Below are 25,873 nucleotides of genomic sequence, written 5' to 3' on the forward strand. Positions count from 1 at the left end.
TAGCGTCAAAAGTACATGTCGTTATTAAGGTAAAAACCCGGTTACGTTACGAAACAGAGGCACATCCATAAATTTCCACAGCCAATAAAGTTTGTTACGGACCAAAACATCAATAGGATTCTGAGTTAGCGTATAAATTTGAATGGGATAGCTGTTATTTTTAAAATAGCGCTTGAGATGCTGGCTAGCAGGAGTTCGGTCAGAAAATTTAATCAGAAGATTAGGCAAAAAACGATTGGTTTCAAGCGCGGGGCCTCGCCGTGGAAGGGAGATCCCGCATTCTCCGCCAATTATCACGATATCAGCGTTCTTAAGATTTCAACAACATAAGTTTCTTTCGACTGTATTATGTGGAAGATTTAAGTCCATTGTAAATACACTGATTGGACCTTATCAGTGAGGCTTTATACCTGGAAAAGCCACCAGAGATCTGATTTTTATAATACGTGACATCCTAGAGAAGACTCTCGACAAAAATATTTCAAGCTACTTTCGACGGTACCGACAGGACGCTATGTCTAAATTTGGTATCTATGGGAAACTTATACGGTTATGAAGAATGACGTTGAGGGCAACAATCAGCTCCATCAGAATCAGGAAGAAGCTCTCCGAGCCGTTCGATACCAAACGAGGCACTGTCTACTCTAAACCTGCAATACTTCTGGGTTACGCAGATGAATCGTTGGCGCAGCCCTTTCCCAACATAGAAAAAGAAGCGAAAGCGTTTGGTCTTGTGGTGAAAGAGAACAAGACAAATTACCTGAAGGCGACACACAAAGATTCCTCGCGCTTTGAGAACTACGCCACTGTTGACAGCTATAAATTTAAAAAAAGAAAGGACTTTGTCTCTCTCGAAACCAGCATAAATTTCAACAACAGTCTAAGCCTGTATATCAATCGCAGAAAAATCTTGCCAACAGTTGCTCACTTGACCAACTTTATAAGTCTCATATTATTTCCGTCTTATTGTAGGGCGCAGGAACATGGACGATGACAAGCCAAGTTGAGAAAGGTCTTTGGCATGAATAAGTAGTACAAACAAATATTTATGTTGGAAGGGAATGTTCAAAATCAACAAAACATTATAAAAAAAATAGTAAATGATTTTACAGTGCAAAGTACTGAAATTCAGTATTTTTCGATTAATACTTTTGTGACAAAAAATACAGATTATAATTATAATTACATGAATACTTTCTCTTGCAGCGAACAAAAATACTGAACGCTCAAAGTAAATATTTTTTCAATTAATATTAAACTTTCAACTTTAACGAATCTAGTCCATAACGCAGTCGCATAATTAATAAATTCAAAGTTTAGCTGCAAAATAATAAAGACATAAAATATGGAAGGAGCTAGTAGAGAGCATTGCCAGCGTTAACGATGTAATTGAAAAAAAGCTAAAAAAATATTTCGCGCTGATATTGGCATTGTGAATGACAGGGCGAAAGATGCAAGGGATAGTGCAAACTCTGTGAAGCTATAAAAATCAACAATCAATAACGATATCCGCCAGTCAGTTTCAAGCTCTCGTCACCATCATTCCAGTGATACGGCACATTACAAGTGCATTTTTATGCGACACAGTGGGTTGTACTCAGCAGATTAGTGCTGATTGCAATAATAGAGGCAATGAAATAGAAATGTTAATCACTTAAAAGCACGTACTAGGGATATTAGTATTATATTATATTTATGTTTTACCTTCTATATCTTTATTGTAAAAGGGGATTCATTGCAGTAATATTCAACTGTTTTTATTATATTTAAATAGCATAAAAAATAAGCCAAATGAGGTTTAAGTGGTACTGATACCAGACCCACTTTTTGAAAAAGGTAAATGCTGCCCTTTTGATTAAATGAATCAAGGTATATTTATTGATCGATTTTTCGAAATTACCAGCTGCTTCTATTCCACCGAATACTCGACAGTCCTCAAGCTGAAACTCATAGATTCGAAATTTCAGTCCTTTCTAAATGTTGCATTTTAAGCTCTTCTCAATTTAGATACACTTTGATGATTTCGGAGAGGCTGAGATGAAGGGTTATTTTAGTCTAGTGGCTCGAATTTCTAGCGTTTTTGACAATTGATAAAAAGAGTAAATGATATTTTACTATCCATTTTTTATAATTTATTTATTCATACAAGTATTTCAAGGGTACACAAAGTATTGTTAGGTTAGCTTAGTTACAGGGCTAGAGGGAGGTTTATTAAAACGAACATAAACATCCGTCGTGTAGAACGTCAACGCTTTTTACAAAGTTTAATCGAGTTTTGATACCTAATTCTGATACTTTATGTCTAAATCGAGTTCTGGAAAAGGCCGAACGTAAGCAGATGAGGTGTTCCAGCGTTCAAAACAAAAAATATAAAATAGTGCGTCCTTGAGAGGGGAATAAAGCTGCGTCGTCGTGGTCATGATTTCTACTCTTGTGGTCATTTAAAAAAAAACAATGACCAATTTTTGATTACTGCGAATGTCATTTTGGTATGAACTAAGAAATCATAAAATGGCGGTAGAATCAGGGTAGATTTTTTTACTAATAACGGTTGTTTCATTTATTTATACCATTTCTTCTTTATTCCTATTTAATATTTTTATTAAATTTGCGTATAGAATAATATTATAGATTATTTTGTTCTTATGCTTCTAATTTTCAGAGAGAGACATATTTGAAATGGGTATATGGTAAATCTTCGTAGTTCTAGTGTTAATTATATTATTTTTTTAATTGACAAATTGTCTTCACGAAATTTGGATTAGGTTACTGTATAAGGCAACGCTATAATCTCCGAACATATTGTTTAGATCGGACTATGGCATATAGCTGCCATGCAAACTGACCGATCAAAATCAAGATAAAGATCTGATGCTCTTATCAAATGCAAATTACAAAAAGTTCTCATAAATGCCGATATTTCATTCGAAAGAAATTTACTAGAGATTTGTAGTCTATTCCAGACCACAATGCCGATATCAGCAAAAGGTGAACTCATAACAAAACGAATTATTGAAATTAAAAATTATAAATATATTCAAATATGAAATAACAATAGATAACAATCAAGAGGGTTAACACTAGTACTATAGATTACTAAGAAAGCTTTTTATTAGCAATGACATTAATCAAGCAACTGTTAAGGAGGCAAATTGTAGAAAAAGTTGTCAGTATTTAAACCAACTTAGAAAAAACTTAACTGTATTGATGCCTTAAGACTGGTAGTATATGCGAATTAGGATGAGCAAACAAATCTAACCTATCGAATTTGTAAGTTAAAATTAACATACAAATATATGCACAAAAAAATATCAATGCAAAGAAGGATTTCTCGCTTAGTGTCAGATCCTTCAAGGTTTCCTAAAAAGGATAAAATGATTCCTACTTCAGGTGATTTCTTTAAATTCAAAAGTTCGTATACTGAAAACATGATTCAATTATTAAAGGTTGTGCCGATGCGTAGCGTGCTTCCTCTTACGAAAGGAGTGTCTATATCCATAATGTCAAAAAACAAAAAACTGTTTTTTCTTTTTTTCATGAATTTTTTGTTTTCAATTTGATGATTTTGTGTGATTTACAATCTATTCGTATCAGTATCAGTTATCATAAGACCAGAGACATACTTTTAAAATTATTAACAAATCTTGCATTCATGCCATGCAAGGTTATTTTTTCTCTCTTTATAGGTAATTTTAATCCAAATATTCGATAGGTTAGGTTGTTTGTTGGCTCACACATATCACACATACTTACATACGTATGTATATATGAAAAGGCATGCAAAGTGAGAAGTATCTCCGTTATCTTAGATCACAAGTAGATATATTTGGGACGTTTTGCATTTTGCATCGTTATTGCTTTTATGGTTTTATTTTATTTTGTACTTAATTTGCTTGGTTGCCACTTCTGTCGTCACTCTAGTATACATTTATAAAACTTCATCGGTTTGTTGTTTTGTTTATTTGCTTTTGGCCAAATCGATTGCACAGAATGTTTAGCAGTGGCGCTTGTACGGCAATTTATATCGAGCTCTGTCACCATGCATTCGGCTATGCATTCATTCATTCATTATGCGCTACAAATAACTTCCAATCCATTCAGTTGCGATTCAAGGCGACGGAGGTTTGCGATAACTCGGAGCGACTTTGCGGTACAGTTTTTCAGCTGTAGCGACAGTTGTTGTTTTTGTGCATATTTATTAAAACAGTTTTCGGAATTTTTGAAGATGGATGGATGGATGGAATATGGTATTCGAGTGGAATTGACAGGATTTTGCTAAAGCAAGGTCATCAAAAGAAGCGATGAGCGCGATTAAGCGTGCAACCAATGAGCAAAGAGTAGTTATTGTTGCTGTTGTTGTGTTTTCTCCGCCTTGCAACTACTGCTGCAATAAGTGAAATATAAAAATGATGTGATTTTATTGTTGTTGTAGTTTAAGCAAGCATATGATGATGATAACGATGACGGTATTTAGTCAATACGTCGCGCTTCAGTGCTCCAGCGAGGACCCCCGCGCGCCATATAGTGGCACTTATGCTGCCTTGCGTTGTTGTTGTTGTGGAAGACGAGTTTTGTTATTGCTATTGCTGGTGTTGGCTGTTGCCGACTTTAATGGTGATTGTATTGGTTTTATCGTAGTATGTGTGCCTCGATGACATTGATGGCGTTGGTCCTTCAGCTTGTGACAATGATGAATGACAAATAGTTTGTGGATGCAGTAGTGGGTGCAAGTGGAATGCGCTGCAGCAACAGACTTAAGTAGCGGCAATGCAAAATGTTCGCATATCAATTTTAAAGGATGCGTGGAATGGGGTTAAAGGGATGAAAATAAAGAAAGAAATAAAACAAAAACCGTTACGTATTGCTCTCAAGCCTCAACGAACGCAATAAACCCGTTACTCTTCTTTAACCTTGACCGCAACGTACCATACTAAAGGCTTACTCTTTCCCCTTCGGCTCTCTCCGTTCAACAACTCGCCATATTGTAATATTTAGGGAAGCTTGGAAGCTCATCCCTTCAGCTTTTATGCTACAAGTACTAATGCCATGCTGTGCAAAGTGCGCATAAAGTCGTCTTATGCATGTTTTTCTTTGCAGCTTAGCATTTACAAGTCATAAAGTAGCTTTGCAGTGTGCTCTGTTTAACAAGCGCCAGCGCTCAAAACCATGATATGGCGTAATCCGCAGATAGAATATGTTGTTAAGGCGTATAAACAAACAAATATGTAAATGACACACAACAACAACAAGTCAACTAAGAAGTAACATAATATGCAAATATGTATGTGGATAACACTCGGCGAAGAGAGAGAAGAGAGACACCGCCTTGGAGTACTTAGGTATTGTAAAGCACACGAATTACTTATAGTACTGCCGCGAGGGCAGGAGGACAAACGCTTAAACACTAACCAAATAATGCGGAATTTTGAAGGTTTTGACTTTTGTGTAAAAGTAATGTCTCTGAGATATAAATAAATTTAAATATAAACATTGCAAATTTGATTCAAACGGTGCCACCTCGAACTTTTGTACATGAGAGCATATAAGCGAATAATCAAAAGCTGGCTGAGTTTAAGAAAATCAGATATTAAATATTCAGCATTAAACGTAAAAAGGGAGCAGATGGACGTCTAAACTAATAAAATAAAAGTGTATGTGATTCAACGGCGTTAAGGGACACATCTAGTGTATAATTTAATTTCAAATCGATATTTCAAATAGTTTTTGGGATACAGCCATTTAAAGGGTTGCCGCCCAGTTCAATCAGCTCAGTTTATCTTCAAACACGATTTTCTCGAAACAGCATTTTTTCGAATGTGATGTGACATTTGATTCGATTATCATCAAATTTTTCCGAAAAATTTTGGCAGACAAAAAATTTTCAAAAATTGGGGTAAAATTCAACTTCTTTCAAAAACGCCTCCATTTTGTCAATTCTTAACTTTTTTGATCAAGTTTCATTTTCACGGAGAATATCTTCTAGTTGTATGAGAATTTTTTATTTTTAAGTTTCATCCACGGAAAAGGCCGGAATCACAGCAGGAATGGAGACCTTTTTTTATCTTTTTTAGCGTTGTCCTAGATCTCGTATAACTCAAAGAGTATTAGATTTATCAGAACAATCGATACTGTAGTTTTTTTAAATTTCCAAAAATTCACTTTTTTAGGCTGTCACACTAGGTGTGGTCTTAATACATAATATTTATTAGTTTATCAGAAATAAAGAACGGTACATTAAAAAGTGTGAAAGTTTTTCAAGGTTGAATAAGGGTTACCATATATTGACGCGTGTCAAATTGAAAAGTTTTTTATACAAGCAAGCAGCTATATGCTATAGTAGTCCGATATTGATTCGGAAAAGTGAGCAGCTTCTCGGGGAGGAAAGGACGTGTGCAAAATTTTTAGACATTGAATGAACAAAATACTGTTGATACTAAAAAGTGGCGTCTCGATGAATGTTTTATCAGTCCTGTGCCAGATCATGTGGCACCGAGGACAAGCAACAAGAGGACGATACGTACGATAACATATCCTAAGACCGTGAACTTGTTGGGTTCAACGTTTATTTGAGTGGGCGAAAATTTCGTGTAAAGTGGGTGACACTTGAGTACTTAATCTACTCAAGACAACAACTATTTGGCGGTTCCAAGTATTTGGGGAGAGTCCGTTCGACTGTAATCCAGAATAATTTTTATCAATTGTCTTAAAAAGGGAATTTTTCCTCTTCTCAGACTTCTAGAGATCTCTTGCCAGAAATTTGATGACTATGGAGGGAATCGGCGAGTCTGAGTACTATTATATTTTAAGGCATAAGTAAACGAGCCAACATTTATTTTCTTGTTTTCAGAATGACGTTGTTGCCGAGTGGCTCCGCAAGTTAAAAATTTTGGCCATTCTTACTGTACGCATTATTGCAAATTATTTATTATAGGTAAAAATTTATTGAAAATATACTGCATTGTTTTCTAATATCATTTAGTGATACTTAATTAAGAAATATTCGGGACGGTAAAAATTAATTTTGCTAACTAGCAATAAATACCGTCAGTCATGGTTACGTTAATTGTTGTGTATACGTTTTCGTGAACAATTTTAAAAAATTTACGATAATTGTGTACTGACTGCATTAGTCAAATCTCTCTTTGCGTGGCGCTTCCGGCCGTTGAGCTGTTCGCCTGCAAGGAGGTAAAGAGCATACGACCATTTGCGAGCAGTCCAGTCTGCAGACATCTTTATTTAACGGTCAACGTTGCCCAATAAATTTAACAGACTTAACGCAGCGGGACCGTGTATGCCACACCTACATACAAACAATTTAATTTACGACCGGCACCACTATTATTGCGAAATTTTATTAATGGCCTTTCCAGGTTTATTGACCGAAATACGCTTTTTGGTCAACTAAAACCAACCGAAGACCTACGCGTTTTTTTACATGCTTGTTTGTATTTAGAAGCCACCGTATACATATATGTGGGAGTAATAGTAGAGTTTTGTACTCACCCTTGTGCTTTCCTCCTCCTTGCGCGTTTGTTCCGCTATATAATTCACACCTTCCATGGCTTTCCGCAGTTCGGGGCAGGCATGCCAATGATGCCGCGTTTCACTAATGCAGCCTCCCTTTTCGCCTGTTAAACAACAATGCGTGCCACCATCTCGTTGACACGCTGGCAGTATTTCACGCGGCAGGGCGCCACCAGCGGCTCCTTGCGCACCGCCACCGCCAACGCCACCGGTCGTGGCATATTGATGCGGCGGCTGTTCAGACGATTGGCAGGCCGCACCAGCACCCGCACCTTGATGGATGCCGCTGCAGCAAGAGTCCGCTAGCGTCGAAGCGGTCGCCACCGAGTTCACTGTGGTCGTGGACTTTATCACATTTGCATTGCTGTGGCCCAGCAGATCGCACGTCGTGGTCGATTGATGTTGCTGGTGGGGATGCAGTGGTGCTGGGACGGGCGAAAATTGTGCAGATGACGCTGACTGTTGGCGATACAGATGATGTGTAGAGGTGCTGGCCGCACCGAAACCTACACCGACACCCACACCCACCGAATGCGTGTGGACGTGATGTAGCGTCGAAGTGGACGCCGAGATGGCGCCGATGGGCAGTTGTTGTTGGTGTTGCTGGTGCAGTCGGCCGAACTGTGAGGTGGATGGCCCGTCGTAACCGTTCGTCTGTACCGAAGTGGAAGTCTTTTGTTGGCGAAATTTCGTTGGCGTCAATGGGTGATCGAGCAGTGAACCGCCAGTCTGTTGATATTGACTATGATGTTGTGCGTCCACGAGCGATGATGTTGTCGATGTTTGTTGATTCACCGTCGAGATATTGGAGGGGTAAAGCGTGGAAAACTGACCAGCTGCGGACGCAGTGCCGGTGGTAGTGAAACCCAGACCACCAATCGTCGTGTCGTCCAGTATATTAAGACTTTGCACACGATGTTGCAGATGTGGCGAGGTACTGCGCGACGTTGTCTTGGGGCTGTGATGCATTCTGTATCGATTCATAGACGTTAGTTGAGGTTAGTTATCAGTAAAGGGAAAAATGAGTAAAAGAGTAGTATATATGGTATAGTGTAATGTAATACCTAGACAAGGCCGCTGGTGGTGGTACCGGTGGTATTTGGTCGCCCAAATCAAATCCATTGCAGGTGCGAACCATCAGGCGACGCGATGATTTGCTGCACGAAAAAGTATATACAAAGAGTTTAATTATTTATAAAAATATTTGATTGAGTTATTTAATTAAATTGTTGTATGTATAGTTGTTTCGTACTCACATCATCTCACTAATAGGGTAGAGTGGTCGTCGTATGACTAGAAAGCGAGGCAGTTGATTGATGAACACCGTTCGCACCCAGGGTGCCATCGTGTGTGTCTGCGGCGAGCGGAAGTGTATGTTGAGCACCACGACCGTGACACATATACTACAGGGTGATACATAAGAGTGAGTTGGTTGTAGTAGTAGAGCAATCCATGTTATTGCACGACGTGTGGACATTGTGGATGGTGAACGTGTGTGATCGAGCAGCGTGGAAGCAGTGAGTAGCGTTGCGTCCAATGTGGCATACCGGAAAGCATTATAAATTGCAGAGAGATAGAAAAACCATAAATATGAAAAAATTGAATATATTTGTGCTCGTAAGTGTGTAAATATGTTTGATCTCACAAGAGTGCACACAGGGAGGTTAATAGATAGAGCTAAGCGTATAAAATATTTGTTTATAAATTATTTTTGGGTAGAAGTATGACACGCTGTACTTGAGGTGATGTTTTTTGCGCTTTTGCATGTAACGGAAATTACTGCGTGGTGTTGGCATGTACTCTTTCACGATCCAAAGCAAAGGACACACCAGAAAAATCCATTTCCTCGCAAAGACACATCGCTAAAATGGTTTGTTAATGGCTGCATGTGTGTATGTGTGATTACATATAAGATTAATATTTTCAATTGCATCTCAAAGCTGTAGAGAATTGAGTGCAGACCACTAGATGCAGGGTAATTCATACGTAACATATAACATAAAGTTATAATTTTCCTCAGTGATAAGTACAAATAAATTTATTCTATCAAACAAATCCCGTTTTTGCAAAAAAAAAAAATATATAGATACAAAAAAAATATATATATGTCTATTCTAGACCACAAGTATACTTTTATGAACACAAAAAAAAAGTTTTTAAATAAATGTTTAAACTTGAAAATGTTCGGTTGTTATTTTATTTATTTTTAATATTGTATATCCTATATTCGATTCAATAGTATTATATTAACTCTACGTTCGTACTAAAACACATACATATATACAAAAATATGTATTTACTTTGATATTTCTATTCTACTATTAATCTAACTTTTCCACTCAACATATGTTATTGCTCCCCCGTTGAGTAATTTTATACTCTGGTAACATTTTGCACAGAGAGTAATGGTTTTATTTAACTAACGGGGCAACCATATATTACTAGTGGCATTTTTTTTTACAAATTTTTGAATCACTGGTCAGATTTTGTACGATTTTACTCAACTCCCTTTGCCCTCTAATCTTACCATTGCTTATAACAGCTAGAACTATTCAATATTGATAAGGAGTTATACCATTGGATCAAATTTGGCCTGTTAGTTTTATGAAAAATCGTCGTATTGGCATCAGTGAGGTAGCAAAGGATCCAACAGCTCTCATGGATCGACTTAACATATTTGGGTAAATGTTTTGGGTATGAAGCTTGTCAATGGTAGAGACTCCTCCCAAAATACCAGATTCTTTTGCAAAAATGACGTCAAGTAATGTTCGCTAAAGAAATACTTGACAACGTAGCAGAGAACCCATAATTTATCAAACGCATCATTACTGGCGACGAGACGTGGATTTATGAATATGACGACGAAACTGTCCAAAAATCTAGCGAATGGCGCTCTAAAAGTGAGCTTAAACCGAAAATACCAAAATTTGCTGAAGACCGCGAAAACCATATCAACACTTAATGGAATGAAATCTGCTTGTATTGGCACAAGGAGGCAATTTTGGAGGTGATAATACCGATTTGTATTAAAATACCTGAAAATATAGTTTTCTTGTCAGTTCGGTTCAATTTTGATGAGATGGTATACATTTTTATTCATTTTATTTGGGTTCACTTTAAATTTGATATTTCGAAGACTTACAATGATATTTTGTTAGCAAATGTTCCACCGCAATGGGTGTAAAATTTTAATAATTTCTGTAAGAAAATATTCAAACCATTTAAAAATCGTATTTTAAATTTCTTTACTTCGTACAAATTTGCAGAAAGTTTATAATGTCCGGTTGCACCCAAAAATAGTCCTTCCTTACTTGTTTTAACAATTCAGCCAATGAATTATTTTCGGTCGACATATCAAGCGGTTTGGTTTTATCACTTCGTAATAAATATGTATATATATATTTGTACACACAAAAATTCAAATATATATAATATATATAAAATATATATATCATGTAGTTACCTGTAGTAAACGTAAAAATGCCAACACAAAACTCATACAGGTATACTTAGGTTCATGTGTATATTTTTGAACAAAAGAGCAGAACAAAAACTATATTCTAAATGTGTGAGTGTGTGTGTTTTTTTTAACATTTTAACTGCTATTTGATATTTTGAGTATTGAATAATTGAGAACCCAATCAATTTTTACGTCGTCCACTCACTGGCCAGAGGGAAATAAAAATTTAAACAATCCGCTGGTAATGTGGCTAATCGACGACTGAGATAAATTGAAACAGGTCAGAATAAAAAGTGAGAAAAATGTGGCAACTGTGCGCGCATTGAAATTTAAATCGGATGTTTAAATCCCAGTAGTTTGATAACATTGTCATATATAGTAATTTCATTTGGCAAAAAGTTAATTTTATAAAAGTAAATGAAAATGGTGAAAATTTATAATTGTGTCTCACATTGAATACATTATTTTAAAAAGCTTATATTAATTTTCTTCCGGCTGGCAAAAATGCAACAGGAGCGACATTATATGCTTTGCTTTTTAATTTTTTATGGAGTTCCGGAACTTTTAATATTTATAAGGTCAACTATCGAAATTAAAAATGATCGAAAATTTTTTGTATTAAAAATTACTGCGAGAGTTATACATATATCTTAAAAATTTATCAAAACGAGTTTAGTCGCCTTAATTTGGAGGCCTTAATATAAATATAGAGAACTTTAAAACATTTAATTTGCAGTCTTTACTAGAACGCGTTGGCGAAGAAAGGTAAGATTTCTTACTAAAAAACTGCTCACACAATTTTATGACTACCTAAAATAGTATAATACTTTGAGAACTTTGAGAACCAAAGATGGAGGCCGGAAAAGAGAAAATACGCCATCTTTTGTTGTTGGTTTTTTTCGATAAAAACGCAAGCGGCTGAACATTTTAATACCGTTTGAGTGCTTAATACAATAACAGCCAATTACGTGTCATTTTAGTTTCGTCGCTTTCCTTCCGGTAACTGTGATGTCCGTAATGCATAACGGCGTGGAAGGCCAATTGTCGAAAATATCGATAAAGTAATGGCTTTGTTGAATCCGACTGTGATGTAAGAACTGTTCTGTTTGCCCAGGAGTTAAGCATTGCACAAAAGCCTTTTGAAACCAATTAAATAAAAGCGGATATAAAATGAACTTGATGTATGGGTGCCATAAGAGTTGATGCGAAATCCTCGTGGACCAAATTCCCTTGTACGATTAAATTCGCAACTCTATTGTCAACAATTGAATCGTGTGAAAGAAGCAAACGCTCACAAGTGGCGAGATTTGGCCAGTAGGAGAGGAATTGTTTTCCATCATCAGGACAACGCCAGAACACACACATCGATAGTGATTCGCCAGAAGCATTGAAAGATTAGTTAGGAGTTTCTTATGCCTTCATCTTATAGTCCTGACTTGGCTCGAAGCGATTACTAACTGTTGCTGTCTGTGGTGAATTTATAGATTCGCTAACATGTCGTAGCTCCTATTTAAAAGCGGTCGAAATCGATCAATACCTTCTCTAGTTTTTCCAATTGACTCTTTGACTAATTTTTTTCTCTATGCATATATCAATCATAATATTATATTAATTAACTTAGTAGAATTAAATGAGATTATTTCTCTTGATTCCGAAATTAGACAATATTGCTTCATACCTTCCAGTAGGGTCGAACTAATAAGATATACCTACTGTGAAAAACGATTAAATGATGGCTTTGTTGTAAATTTTTTTTTTATATTTCGAATACATAACGAATGACATTTTTTCGAGTATTCTACAAACAACAGTCTAATAGCTGGAGAAACCGATTTAGCATACATTGAAAATTTTTAATTTTTCATATAATTATTATTGTTTCCATTCTCTTTTTCATAAATTCTTACTTTTAATTTTTTTTCCACTTATAAATTCTACAAAGAAACTCCGAAACATGCAGATAATTAAAGTGCAAATATCAAATTTACATCATTTCATACCCGACTACGCTGTGAAATTGCTATCAACTGGACGCGACTTATCACAGTAAAAGCAAGCGAGTTAACTGACGACAGTGAGAGTCGCGCAGAGACAAGAGTCGAACGAATTGCACGGGAAAGAGGAAATTACAGATGGGCGTTGAAAAATATGAGTTGTTGATGGGATTTCCAGCGACGTTGACACTTCATACCGGTCATTATACCGCTGGGATAATGCCACAACAGCAGCTGCTGTGGCACTGGCAACTTACCGGACACTAAAATTATAATAAGCAGGTGGCTGCATATTGTCTATGTAGTTGCGTGGAGAAACAACAACGCGGACCGTTGTGTTGATGAGCGCGTTAAAATCGTGGCTTGAATTCGCTTGAAATGAAGCTACGTTGATAAGATGGGATTTGGTAGACGGTTAGGATGGCTGGAGCGCTTTGACTGTATGCAAATTAAGTAAACTGACTGGGAGGAAGTGAGTGAGAGTAAAAGTGAAACTATAAGCAGGAATCAAACAAATGAAATAAATACTTTAATACGATATACATATGTATGTATATATGAATAAGGTATTGTACATATATACAAGTACATGTCTCATGTCTAGATAAAACGAAACCGAAATAGAGAACGGAATAATTTTAAAAGAGACTACAAAAATGTTCGCCTAATTTATTATTATTTTTTCAGAAATCTATAATTCTAGGTGTAATTGTGGAGAGATTTGGACTTTTTTCGATACTAGGAAGTTATCATGCGGCTAGCACTAATTTTAGTCTATTGCTCAAGTTGTGGGATGAAAATTTTCGCGAAAAAGTGGATGTTACCTTGAGTCTAAGTTTTTGCATACTCAGATATTCTAAAACGAAATAGGTTCCTTTCAATGTTTGTCCATCTTGATTTCTAAAGGATCTTTCGAGGAATTTTTTTTTGTTTTCTTCCATAACAGCTTCTTCTGCACTATGTTACTTTATATACGTATATACCTTGAACAGGGCATATTAAATTTGTCGGGAAGTTTGTAACACTCAGTCGGAGCCCCAAGTCTAGTCTTCACCGTCTGTTACGAAATTTGGCATGGATTGTTGTCTAAAGTAACGGTATAAGTTCCGAACTTATTGTTCAGATCAGCTGATATATAAACTGAACGATCAAAATAAAGTTCTTGTATGGAACAATTTTTTATTTATTAAGAGTATTATAGTATTCGTGTATACAGCTTCAGCTTCAAAATGCCTTTTGAAGGTTAGGTCTAGTTATAAAAGTGTTTTGGAGAGTGAAAGAGTCAATAGAAGTGGTTTGATTATTCAGCGGGGATCTTGTGACAAAATTTTCAGTAAATATATTAAGAAATCAAACGTGTCGTTTTATAACCTTTGGTAATGACGATGAGTCAATATCGAAAAATACAAAGATATTGTTCGCGAAGGTTATTATGAATGTATTAGAGAGGTAGCAGCGTCTCTCAACAATTTGTTAGTCACATGATCCATTGATTGATTAATTTGTTGAGATGTTTTCCAAAAAAGATAAAAAAGTCCCCTCTAACAGTTAGAATTTGATTTTTACTTGTTCACGAATGAACTGTGGCCGGGCGTTGGAGAGCTATATGAATCGAATGGCGCCTTAAAAGGCACTTCGTATAATCTTTGGAATGGTGCTTTGATCCAAATAAGGACTGCTGCAAAATGTTTCCAATAAAAATAAGAAAAGTTCTTTTCTAACTTTGAAGCAAAACTTTTTTCGCGGTTACTCCACATACAATAAAGTAGATGTTCTGAAAGGAGGAGAGAGAGAGATAGATACGGGTAGCTAACTACAAGCCTATTTTAGGCAAGGCTGTTTACTAAATTATAAACAACCCCAGGGATAAATTTCGGTCACTAGTAGCAACTACTACCGGTCATTGCAGGCGCAAGAAGCACCTATGCAATATGGGTATAGCATCTTCTGCAAATAGTCGGTTCTGCTGCAAGGAGCCGGTAACTTCCATATCAGAGTACGTAGCGATCTGCAGAAGCGGAAATAATGTCCTTGCACCCTAAATCAGAGAAAGGAGCATATTGTCTTTAGGGCACCTGGCAGGAACCCGATAATTATTAGAGTGCTGGGCCTATATTTAAGTATTTGCGAAAGGGGAGAGGGCACAATAAACCACTGGTCGCTATGCATACCTCATTATTATTCTATTCTTGGAGTAAAACGATGAGTTTTCATGCCCTAAAATTAACTGCAATAAGCTATTGTAAAAGTAGTTTTTGTTTTAAACTGACTTGATCGAACCACCTTCGTCCTTGTATTCGTATTTCGAAATTGGTGTCAGCACTTTATAAAATTCATTTACTATAGTACATATAAACAGGAATCTGCGGCCGAATGTTGAAAACAGATTTTATTCACCTTCACGCTTTTGTGGCATGTGGCGCAGTCACCCGTTGTGAACGTATGCGAGTGTGTGTGAAAAATTCATAACGTATGAACTGGCTGCCGTATTGTGTTGGCACTGTATTGCTGCCAAAGGTGTTGCTCCAAGTTTATTTTATGGAGAAAGGTACATTTTCACACACACATTCATATACAAACATACAAAGATATGAAGTGAAATATTGACACTTGTTTATTTCGCTTTCTATGCCACATAGCGCTGCCAAGCGTTTATATGTATGTAATGAAAAAAGTTAAAAGACGATTTCTTTCACAGTTTTGGCAGCAACAGCGGTGGAACCAACAACAACAACAACACTAACGCCAACGCCGATAGTGCCAACAACAAAAAGTTTCCTCATACCGCAAACTTGTCCAACGCCAATTCGGCAATGGTTTGTGGTGTTGTTGCCGTTGGCCGTCGGGCAAAACGCCAAAGTCATTGCATTTTTCGCGAAATTTGAGAAATTCGCCAACATTTCCGAAAAACTGCCAGTTTCCGTCAGCATGACAATAACAAATAACTTGCTGAATGGCTGAATGGGTGGTAAAATTGCATAAAAATATGGACTACGCGATGAGTAGGAAAAAAGTTTCGTAAAATCTTGTGCACGAATATTTAGAGAATATGGAAAAGGTAGCAAATAACTTGGAAAGTGACAAAAGTTGGTTTAAAAAAATGAAAAAATGTATTGTAAACTTAAAAGCAATTTAGTGCCACAAAATGTGTTTTATTCTCGCTTAGGTTTCATATTTCTGTTTTCATTAGGCGACAAGCGGTGTTGTAACGCGTTTTATATATTTTATTTGTATCAATTTTCAAGATATTTGTTCGGAAAAACTGTTGTTTCAACTGAGATATACGTTGAAATGTGAGTAATTAGTTTATAAAGTGAACTTAAATCGTTCAAAAGTATATTCTTTTGGTTTATTCTCGAAGAAGCTCATCCCAAGCAGCTCCGAATCAGCTACAACCGTAGTGTAATGGATATATGTTCGGAGATTATAGAATTGACTTGGAAAGTAAGTTATGTCAACTTTCGTGAATAATTTGCAAAATGTTCTATGCAAAAACTGGTTTTTAATCGGTCAGTTTGTATGATTATGATGTTATATATGTAAACATGTCTAACTGGACTCAGCTCATCACGCTGATCATATATACTTTACAGGGTCTCCGACGTTTCCATTTGGGAGATACAAACTTGATATATATACCGTGTTTGGAGTATAAAAATAAATAAAAAGGAAAGCTCGATCAAATGTTCATCAGTGAAATAACAAGTATATTTTATATCAGTGCACTACGGATGGATCAGAAGTATTTTCTACTTTACAAATTATGAAAAAACTTGTTGTTCGTGAATATTTTCACAAAATGTTCACTTGAAACGACAACTTTTAATGACAGATTATTTCATTATTGTTGTTAAGATAACAAATTAGCTACAGCTGGTGAATTAGTCTTTCGTTATTTGTCTATGGGCTTAGTGCAAAATCTTGATAGATTATTTCCTGTTATACTTTCATTTTGCATAAAGATCAATATAAATCATTAATTTATATATAATTAAATATAAATCTTTTTGCTCCACTACAGTATATATATAGTTGAACACGGTCTATGTTTTCGGGCTACTTAAAAATGTGGTTCGGTATGCTTGGAATTCTGTATAATTTTTTTATCCAAACGCATCAAACGCTTAGTTTTTATGATGTATTTATGCTACAACGAAAAAACATGTATCATTGCGTCTTTCTATAGCCTCGGCTGACTGAGCATTAGATTGACTCTTGTGTCTAACTGCTATAGTACTGTACCGAAACTTGGCCAACATTAAAATTCATTAAAATCATAAAAATAATAACTGCTTAACAACAACAATGTTAGGTATAGTATCGAATAAATTAATTTGAAATACAAACAGCTTGAAAGGCTTTGCATTGTAGGATATTCGAGAACTTTGTAAGATGGACGTGTTGATGATCGTTAAAAAGCTTAACTCAAGTTAGAACCAGGAATTAAGGACAAATATGCTAATAAAAAATCATAAGAAAGTAATAGGTATGAACAAGGATTGTAAAGTAGTAATTTTTAGTTAGAAATATTTAGAAATTTAAATACAGAAGATATCAATGATCCGAAATAGACTCGCTTATTGAAGTGAAGTTTGTAATACATACTCTTATATGGAGCACTCTTAATATTCCATAATTTATACAAAAACTGAAGTTGGATTGTACGAGTAATATTATAGTTTCGATATGACTCCAACCATTTAAGAATATTAAATAATAAATTCTAGAAAGTGGCCGTGGTTATTGTATCTTTTCAAAGTTTCTAAAAGAGATTTCTGTATATTTATATAGAGTAATATAATAGTATTCAAGGAAATAATAAAATATATATGTATATGTATTTGACATTGGTTGCTCACATTATACATAGTGTGTCAAGGCAAAATGTTTATATAGAATATTACAGTACTTACCTAAACGTGTCCAGTATCATTGTGAAGAGCACAAATTTCCCTAAAAGTGGCACAACTAACGACGTTGGCGGAATAATTTCAGCCAACAACAAGAAGAACACAGTCAGTGACAGTAAAATGGATATGCTTAATGAGACCTGTAATTGAAAGAAACATACAAAATACATATAAGATAAAACAGGTGTAAGGATATATAAATTACTGCTTAGATATAGTCATAATATACCGTTTGTAATGAAGAGTAATTATATGAATTACTGTTGTTGTTTGAATATTTCACTTTTTTCTCGACACTCACCACACTTTTAGAAAAGAAAATTCCCATTTTTTCGTTGCAAGTTTAACAATATTTATTTTTGTAATACCGTATAAAATGCTATTTAAAATGAAGATCGACCGCAAAGTTTATATGAAAGTAACGTAAGGTAAGTATATAAGCACCGAAAATACCGCAATATACATATATAAATGAAAATAGCACAAAGTATCAAAAATGGATATAACTGTAAATGTCGCATGTTGAACCAAGGAGTGTGATTTTGCGTTCGCGGTCTCGAAACAAAAAAAAGAAAGTGCGATCAAGATGCCAACCCTTTTAACCTTTGGTGTGGTGTGTAGGTGTGTTGTGTACAAATGTGTGGTAATGTGGCGAGCGTGGTGAAGTGAATATGCCATTGTGTTTTGTGGGGACGGCTTAACTCATTTTGCCAGTTGATATGAATAAGACAAACAAATTTATTTTTTCAATCCATTAAAATAATATTTTAGCCTAAAGGTAAAATGGGAGGCGAGAGAGAAATTTTCCTAATCCTCATTATAAATGCTTTATTACTCATTTCTAAATTATAATTATTTACTTAGTTTTTATACAGAATTTTTTTCTTAGAAATCAATTCAAGTTTTTTCTTTGATACAAATATTAATTCAAGTTACACTTTTTGACCGTGGTAACCGATAAGTAAACACATTTTTTTTCTTTTATTAAATAAATAAGAAGTTAATACGGTTTACAATTTTTTATTATCTTACAATACATGTAGGTAGTTGAGGAATTTTTTCATTGAAAGCAGGTATAAAGGGATGCCCATATTATTCCAGTATGAGAGCGATTAAAAATTAGCATTTTTTATAACATATTTTACATTTATTGTAGCCAGATCGGATAAAAAAATACCCAACATTTATTAAGATTAAATATTATTATACATGTATCCGTTAAACATATGCAGAAACTATTTAAACCTTTTTTTGTAATTTTGTAAAACATTAAAACAGTTGATTTTTGAACTTTCAATATATAATCAAAATAATAAATGTATTAGCTCTCAATTAATAAATGTTTTTTATAATTTTCAATTAAAAATTTATACTACTAAGCATGACATTATAAAATATTTCATCACATATATTTCAATTTCGCGTTTTCTTTCATTTTTATTGTTTTCCAATTTTTGTTATTGATCTTCAACAGCAGCAACAAATCTCTCTGTTCACATATTTTTCTGTAGGATTTCAATCAGGCCGTCCCTCTCTTTCCTATTGCTAAACGTCAGACCTCCTGAACTTTGACAGTTGCCTGAGTTCAGGAAGTTTCGACGTTTAGCAATTGTGCTCTCATTTTTAGGGAAGATGAGTTGGGCATCTCTTAATCTCTGATGTAGCTATAGATTTATGGTTAGTGAAATAAGAAACATAAGTTTGAGACTTGATAAATCGTCTGGTAAAATTCTATGCCAAACGTTTTAACGATACGATTATACGATATGTACTTGAAATATCTAGGACCATAATAACTTTTGATATTTGCTTAAGAAACTTTATAAGAAGTTCTTTCGTTTCAATCGTTGTTCTAAGGATGAACCAACATATAAGGATACCAAAGAGATGTATCAGTGGGACCTTAGACTTAAAAAAAGTGTATGACCATTTCAGTCTGGACGCAATATCGGTTTGTGGAAGCAAAGGGGGATATAGTTCTGCTTTCCGTTGGCCTATTTAAAAGTAATTTGGTAATACCAATTCGAAATCCCAAGTAAGGAAAAAAGGACCTGATTTTTAACAGCAACGGACTACTTAAAAATTTAGCAAAAGTCTTAAGGGCTAGCCATATATTGATTCCAAAGTTCGGATCGGTTCCAGCCTGCACCGAAATCGGCCGTTAAGGAGAAATTAAAATTTAAAATTTCTCTCAAAATAATAACAAAATGCGACCTGTGATGGTCTTAAAATCACTGAAATTTAACCAGTGAAATTTCTAGTTGGGTTGTTGTGAATTTGAGCAGTAGCGCGAATACGTCAGCAAAAGAAATATGAGACAATGCGTAAGAGCCGAAAACCCCGAACCCACAACAATAACAACAACAACAGCGTTGAAGTTTTCAGGCCACGTTAGCGGCTGTTACCTCAATTATGTAAAACGCCACGACAAAATTTCGCGCAATTCCCTCGCTGAGTGCCAGCGAGAGTCGGCGAGTTTGGTAAATTCGGTCTTGATTGTCACAACATTTTTGTGGCAGTTATGCACGTGCCACCAAATATTTGAAAACCCATTGAGACAAGCGATAGTGCACGCATGCGGTCGTTGACACATACCGCTGTACATATAGGAGTATGTGTATGTATGTATGTATGCACGCATGTGCGTTTATAAGCACGTCGACTCCATGTGGTCGCAGCCATGTGGACATCCTCGCACCTTCGTGTAGCATCGAAATCATACGAGTATGCTTTTGCTGACGCGCTCGTAGCGTGTGTGGCATCCAGCATATTTTGACACATGCCGACATAGCTTAATAAACACTTGTTTTCATTTCTGTTTGTACACGTGTGTAAGTGTGGCCGAGTGTTTGGCGACGCAATAACCGAAATGTGCGTGGGCAATTTTGTGCGTGTCGTTTGTCACGCTGTGCTTTGCCTTTGGCGTGGGGTAAATAGGAAAATGTCCGTCGCTGGCACATTATCCCGTTATTTCGAGTTTGAAGGGCCTTTAATGAAGCGATTTGTGAAATTTTGCTTAAGCAATGTTGAACTTTAATGAAAATAAAAATGATTGCTGTTAAAGCAGCAGTAGAATATGGTGAAGTGGTAAAATATTCGAAAATTAAGTCCTTCCGATCACTTTGTGTAAGTTAAATAATTTATTTAGACAACCGTTTCACTTTTTGGGATATCCTGAGGTGGAACAAAAGATATTCACAAAGGCATATGAAAACAATATTTTACATGTCATGACATGAGAGGAGAATTATGGGATTCTGCAAATCCAGCTTGTGTAGTTGGTATTTATGCTTAATTTAAGCCACGTCAAATAAGATAGCCTTCTATAACACAAAACGGTGAAATCCAATTTTTTTCTATGTATTGAAGCAAAACAGTTTTTTCTTGAAATTGAGTCAGTCAGTCGAAGTTGGTCTCGAAAATCCAAAAAGTTGCTTATGAATTTCAAAATTGAGATTATTGAGAACGTCGTTATTAATTACAGTACAGTATAACAGATGTTATTAGGCTTCAAAGTCGCACATAGATTTTTGAAATACTTGTATATGTTTTTGTTTATGTTTGAAGATCTAACTTTGGTCCATACAGCTCAAAATTGGCCGAAAAATATTGTACACCGTTGAAATAAGCGGATAATGTCGATATTTAAATTTTTGTAACTATTGTATTTACTATAACTAAGCTTACTTCGAACTTCGAAGACAAATATTTCGGTATTGGAAGTTAACTTCGAAAAAAGAGGAAATTACTTTTTTACTTCGGACAAAATCTCTCGATAAAATTGGTTTAGTTTCATACACAGCCGAGTGTTGTACAGAATAATAAGTGTTCTTCATTGTGGTTATTATTGTAGCTACATATATTAATGCTATATATTATATGTCGGATATAAATTCGAGTCAGATCCGGTTGTGTATAACCTTGGACTGGAAAGTGTTGTTCTTTAAGCGTCAAGTGCGGTTTAGTAAACTTTGGTTCTTTACCTCCGTTTAGAGAACAGTTGCGATCAAATAGAGTTTATTTAAATGGAGCTCAGTTTTAAACACAAAAATAGTTACTATTATGGCTAAGTGAAACATTAATGACTCTATTCGTTCTTTGTCAAAATTATTTATATAACTGGTTAACAGGATTGATAAAATAGCTCTGTAATTTCAATTCAAGATCAGTCGGCAACCCTCTGGAGTGTAAAAAAGTTTTACCTAAAATATTTCATCCCAATCATTTAAAAGCTGCGTATTCGCAAAAAAAATTAGCCTCTTAATCTGCTATCTCGGTAGTAAACCTTTATGACGTCTGTTAGCTACTGTCAAATAATAAAGATAGGGTTCTTTTTTAGGGAAATTATTATATATAAGGACATTATAGTCAAAAGCCTATATGGGTAGGAAACCGAGTTTCCGATTTATGTCAAGTCTGGTGTCAAGCCCGTAGGCGAAGCAGAGTCCATTTCATGGACTAAAGTCTAAAAAATTTGATACCTCTATGCTACGTTCTCAAGAACACGAATAAAATCTATTAGTTAAAGAACTCAAAATTAAAAATTGTTGTCCTTCCTGAAGTAGGCTAAGGAGTGTAAAAATTATCGGTCAATATACCTTTATGTTACTTCAAACTCCACTATTAATACAAAGACAAGGTAATTTAAACAAAGTGTTCTTAAACCCTTGAAATTGCTAAGGATCGTCACACTCACACATAAATTTGTAATAATAACAAAAATATATCAATAATTTCAAAATAATGTGCAGCTACTAAAAATAGGCTTTTGCGGAATGCGGTTTTGTGGTCACAAATCGGATATTTCATAGAAATGCTTGTGTGCATTTAAAACACATTTCCTGTTTATACAGAGGCGGCTCTTCCCTTTGCTTTTGCTTTATTTGTTGCTAATTTGTGTTTTTCTATATTTTACAATTATTCACAATTAGTTTGCACATTGCGATTACTATGTTTTTACTAAATTCTGCATAATTTTAATTTCCAGTTCAGATTTTATTGGCAAACTTTCATTGATCACTCATACGCCGTGGTCAACCTGAATTGCATGGGTAATAGTTTGTTAATTGCAGAGGGAATGCAAATTACTGAAACTTGTTTCAGTTGCCATTTACATTTGTTAATATATGTAAATGCATTTATTGATTATTGGAATTTGGTTGTTGAGTGAATTTTTGATTAATTTATTTAATTGGTGCAAATTTCATTTAAAAGTCGATGAGACGATTTCTAAAGTGAATATTTTCGAGTGAAAAAAAATCAGAGATGATAAGTGGGTATAAAGATTTAGTCATATATGCAATTATTTTTATTATTTGATATTCTTTAAATTTGGCTTTAAGCTTTAATTAATTGAATTAAGCTTTTTCATCAGTTATTGCAATCAATTAAGCCTTTTTGCGAAATTTTTTTCCTAAAGGCACCTAATTATGAATAATGGCAGACTGTTTATTACGGTAATGATGATAAATATGTTTTCATGACAAACATATTTAAATGAGAGATTTATTTAATGTTTGATAATTGATTTGGAATATTTATTTGCGGTGAAATTAATTTGGCGGTTGGAAATACATTTCCAATTTTATTAAATTTCAACGCTAATAACTTTAGTAGTTATAGACAAAAAATAGAAGAAAGAGTTCAAAACCATAATTCAAGTTTCAGGTTGTTTGAAAACTACTGTGAATCTACATACAAAGTAGGATCGCTTGTGTACTTGTCCCGCATTGAGACACTGGAGGAGGTATCGTCAGTGAGGCTACTGAGATTCTGTTGAAATTCAGTAAACTGATCTACGCGTGGCTGATTAGCTTACCAGACTAACCTAACCTAACCTAACCTACTGTATATCTTTTTCAAAATATGTTAAAAGAGAGCTCGCAGAATCGTTGGCAGTCACTCATGCAGCCATTTCTAAACGTTCAAAAGCGGAATAGATTCAAAAGCAAGGAAATTGGGTGTTATATGAATTGAAGTCTAAAGCCGTTGAAAGACGGTTTTCTCTGTCAGAAATGTTGATTGAACGCTAAGAAGTCGTTTAATTATTACAACAACCTAAACAAAAACGAAAAAGATCAATATGAAAAAAAAAATCTCGTTTTGGTAAGATCAGAAGAGCGTGCTTACTATAAGCTTCTTAAACCTGGTGAAACCATTAATGGGAATCGCTAACGAGAACTTAATACTTTGAATAATACCATTCTACATGTTTTTCTTAAATAATCGTTCAAATTTTGAAGAAAAAAACGCACGATATACATAGTTGTAGAATATGAATTTTGTAATAAATAATGGAATTTTTTTACGTACCTTTTCGCCACTGTCCGATGGCAGATAAAAAACTAATATTGTTAAAAAACTAATACCCATGCAGGGTATAATGAGATTGACCGTATAGAAGAGCGTCTTACGGCGCATTGTGATATTGAAGGTTATGTCCAGATAAGGTTCATCGCAACACGTGTAGAATTTCTCATTTCTGCAAATAAATAGTCAAAATAAATATAAATTGATTATTGTTAAATGCTAGAAAGTAATTATTAGCCAAAGCGACTTTAAGTTAATTAATAATTAATATATTATATATAGTATGCATGCCCCAGCTATAAAGTTGACTTAATGAAATTTAAAATCTCCTGCTGAGCTACCAGACGCTTATATTCAAGTACTTATGTATAATTATATGTTTACATTTCGGTTGCGTTAATAATTTATAAACATATCATATGGTACATATTTAAAAACAAAGCTTACATATGTATATATAAATATTAATATTTCAAATTGACCAAATATTTGAGCAAATTAAATCAAATAATTTTACTCACTTGACTAAGTGACTACAAATTTCCCAATAAATAGAATTATAACTCAAAATCTTAGTGAATGCAGTAAATATATAATGAAAATGTCTATTTATACACGCATACAAGTAAATTACATTTTGATTATCAACAAAAAATGTAGTTGGAATTTGTCTAAATTCTCTACTAATTTGCAATGTATGGAATTTAGTATGCTTTCTTTATTGGAAATTACCTGCTGCGCGTACAACTGAAGTCAAAGATATTTAACTATATTAAGTAGCATGCAACTCGCCTGCAGAATGTAATACAGACGGATCAAAAAAGGCTAATGGAGTGGAAGTCGGAATATATTACTCAGAGCTGGATCTCGGGCAACCCTTTAAGCTTCCTGAACACTGCAGTAGTTTCCAGGCGGAAGTATTTGCGCTCAGGAAAGCGGTTGAGATTGCTAACATCGCAGGAAACAACATAAAGAAAATCAATATATACGTTGATAGAGGCAGTATTGTAGATGTATTCTGAGTTCGAGGCCACAAAATAATTCTGGGAAACGATTATTATATATATATATATTAGCTGATGAGATTGCCAATGTGCCATTCATCTGGCTACCGAACGAGACGAGACCAGAACAAGAAATGCAAAAGTCACTAAAAACAATATACAATGAAATTTTCGAAAGCGCTAACAGACGGATGGAATGCCTTAAGGATAGGTAGGATCGGCAAGATTATGTGCAAGAGTCCCGAAGAAAAACATGCATAATTTTTACTTACAGGGTCTCTAAGGAACTGTAAGACAGTTGTTGGTCGAATTACAGGTCACAACTTACTGGCAACCCAAGCGAGCGGGATGGGCTTAAATAACGATGATATATGAAGAAGGTGCATGAATGTAGGCATGAGAGAGACGCTGAAACACCTCATATGCTTCTGTCCTGCATTATCCAGAAATCGGCTTAGATATCTATGAGCTTCGCAGTTCAAGGCACTAGATGTAGTATCAACATTATATATCAAGTCGCTCTTAAGGTTCGCAAAAAGCGTTGATGTCCTGTATGACGAATACCTTAACCTCAAATTAAACTGCACCACCATCTGGTGTTACTAAGGACCAGTTGGTGTATATATGGCGTAACAGTCGGCCAGTATAGCCTAACCTAACCATATTAAGATT

The 25,873-nt window shown here is 35.0% G+C and overlaps 1 protein-coding gene across 2 annotated transcripts in view; it reads right to left on the reverse strand.

Moving 5' to 3' along the window:
- nAChRalpha3 (nicotinic Acetylcholine Receptor alpha3) overlaps positions 1-25,873 on the reverse strand; it is a 145,409-nt gene that overhangs the window by 1,987 nt on the left and 117,549 nt on the right. For both annotated transcript variants that reach the window (XM_036378499.2, XM_070109751.1), the window contains exons 5-9: positions 24,201-24,369; positions 17,892-18,028; positions 8,781-8,927; positions 8,589-8,681; positions 7,504-8,494 (exon numbers count right to left, since the gene is read on the reverse strand). In XM_036378499.2, coding sequence (XP_036234392.1) covers positions 7,504-8,494; positions 8,589-8,681; positions 8,781-8,927; positions 17,892-18,028; positions 24,201-24,369 — 1,537 coding nt within the window. The remainder of the gene's footprint in view (positions 1-7,503; positions 8,495-8,588; positions 8,682-8,780; positions 8,928-17,891; positions 18,029-24,200; positions 24,370-25,873) is intronic.

The sequence above is a fragment of the Bactrocera oleae genome, chromosome 5 (genome assembly GCF_042242935.1).
Source record: "Bactrocera oleae isolate idBacOlea1 chromosome 5, idBacOlea1, whole genome shotgun sequence".
In the NCBI taxonomy this organism is placed as follows: domain Eukaryota; kingdom Metazoa; phylum Arthropoda; class Insecta; order Diptera; family Tephritidae; genus Bactrocera; species Bactrocera oleae.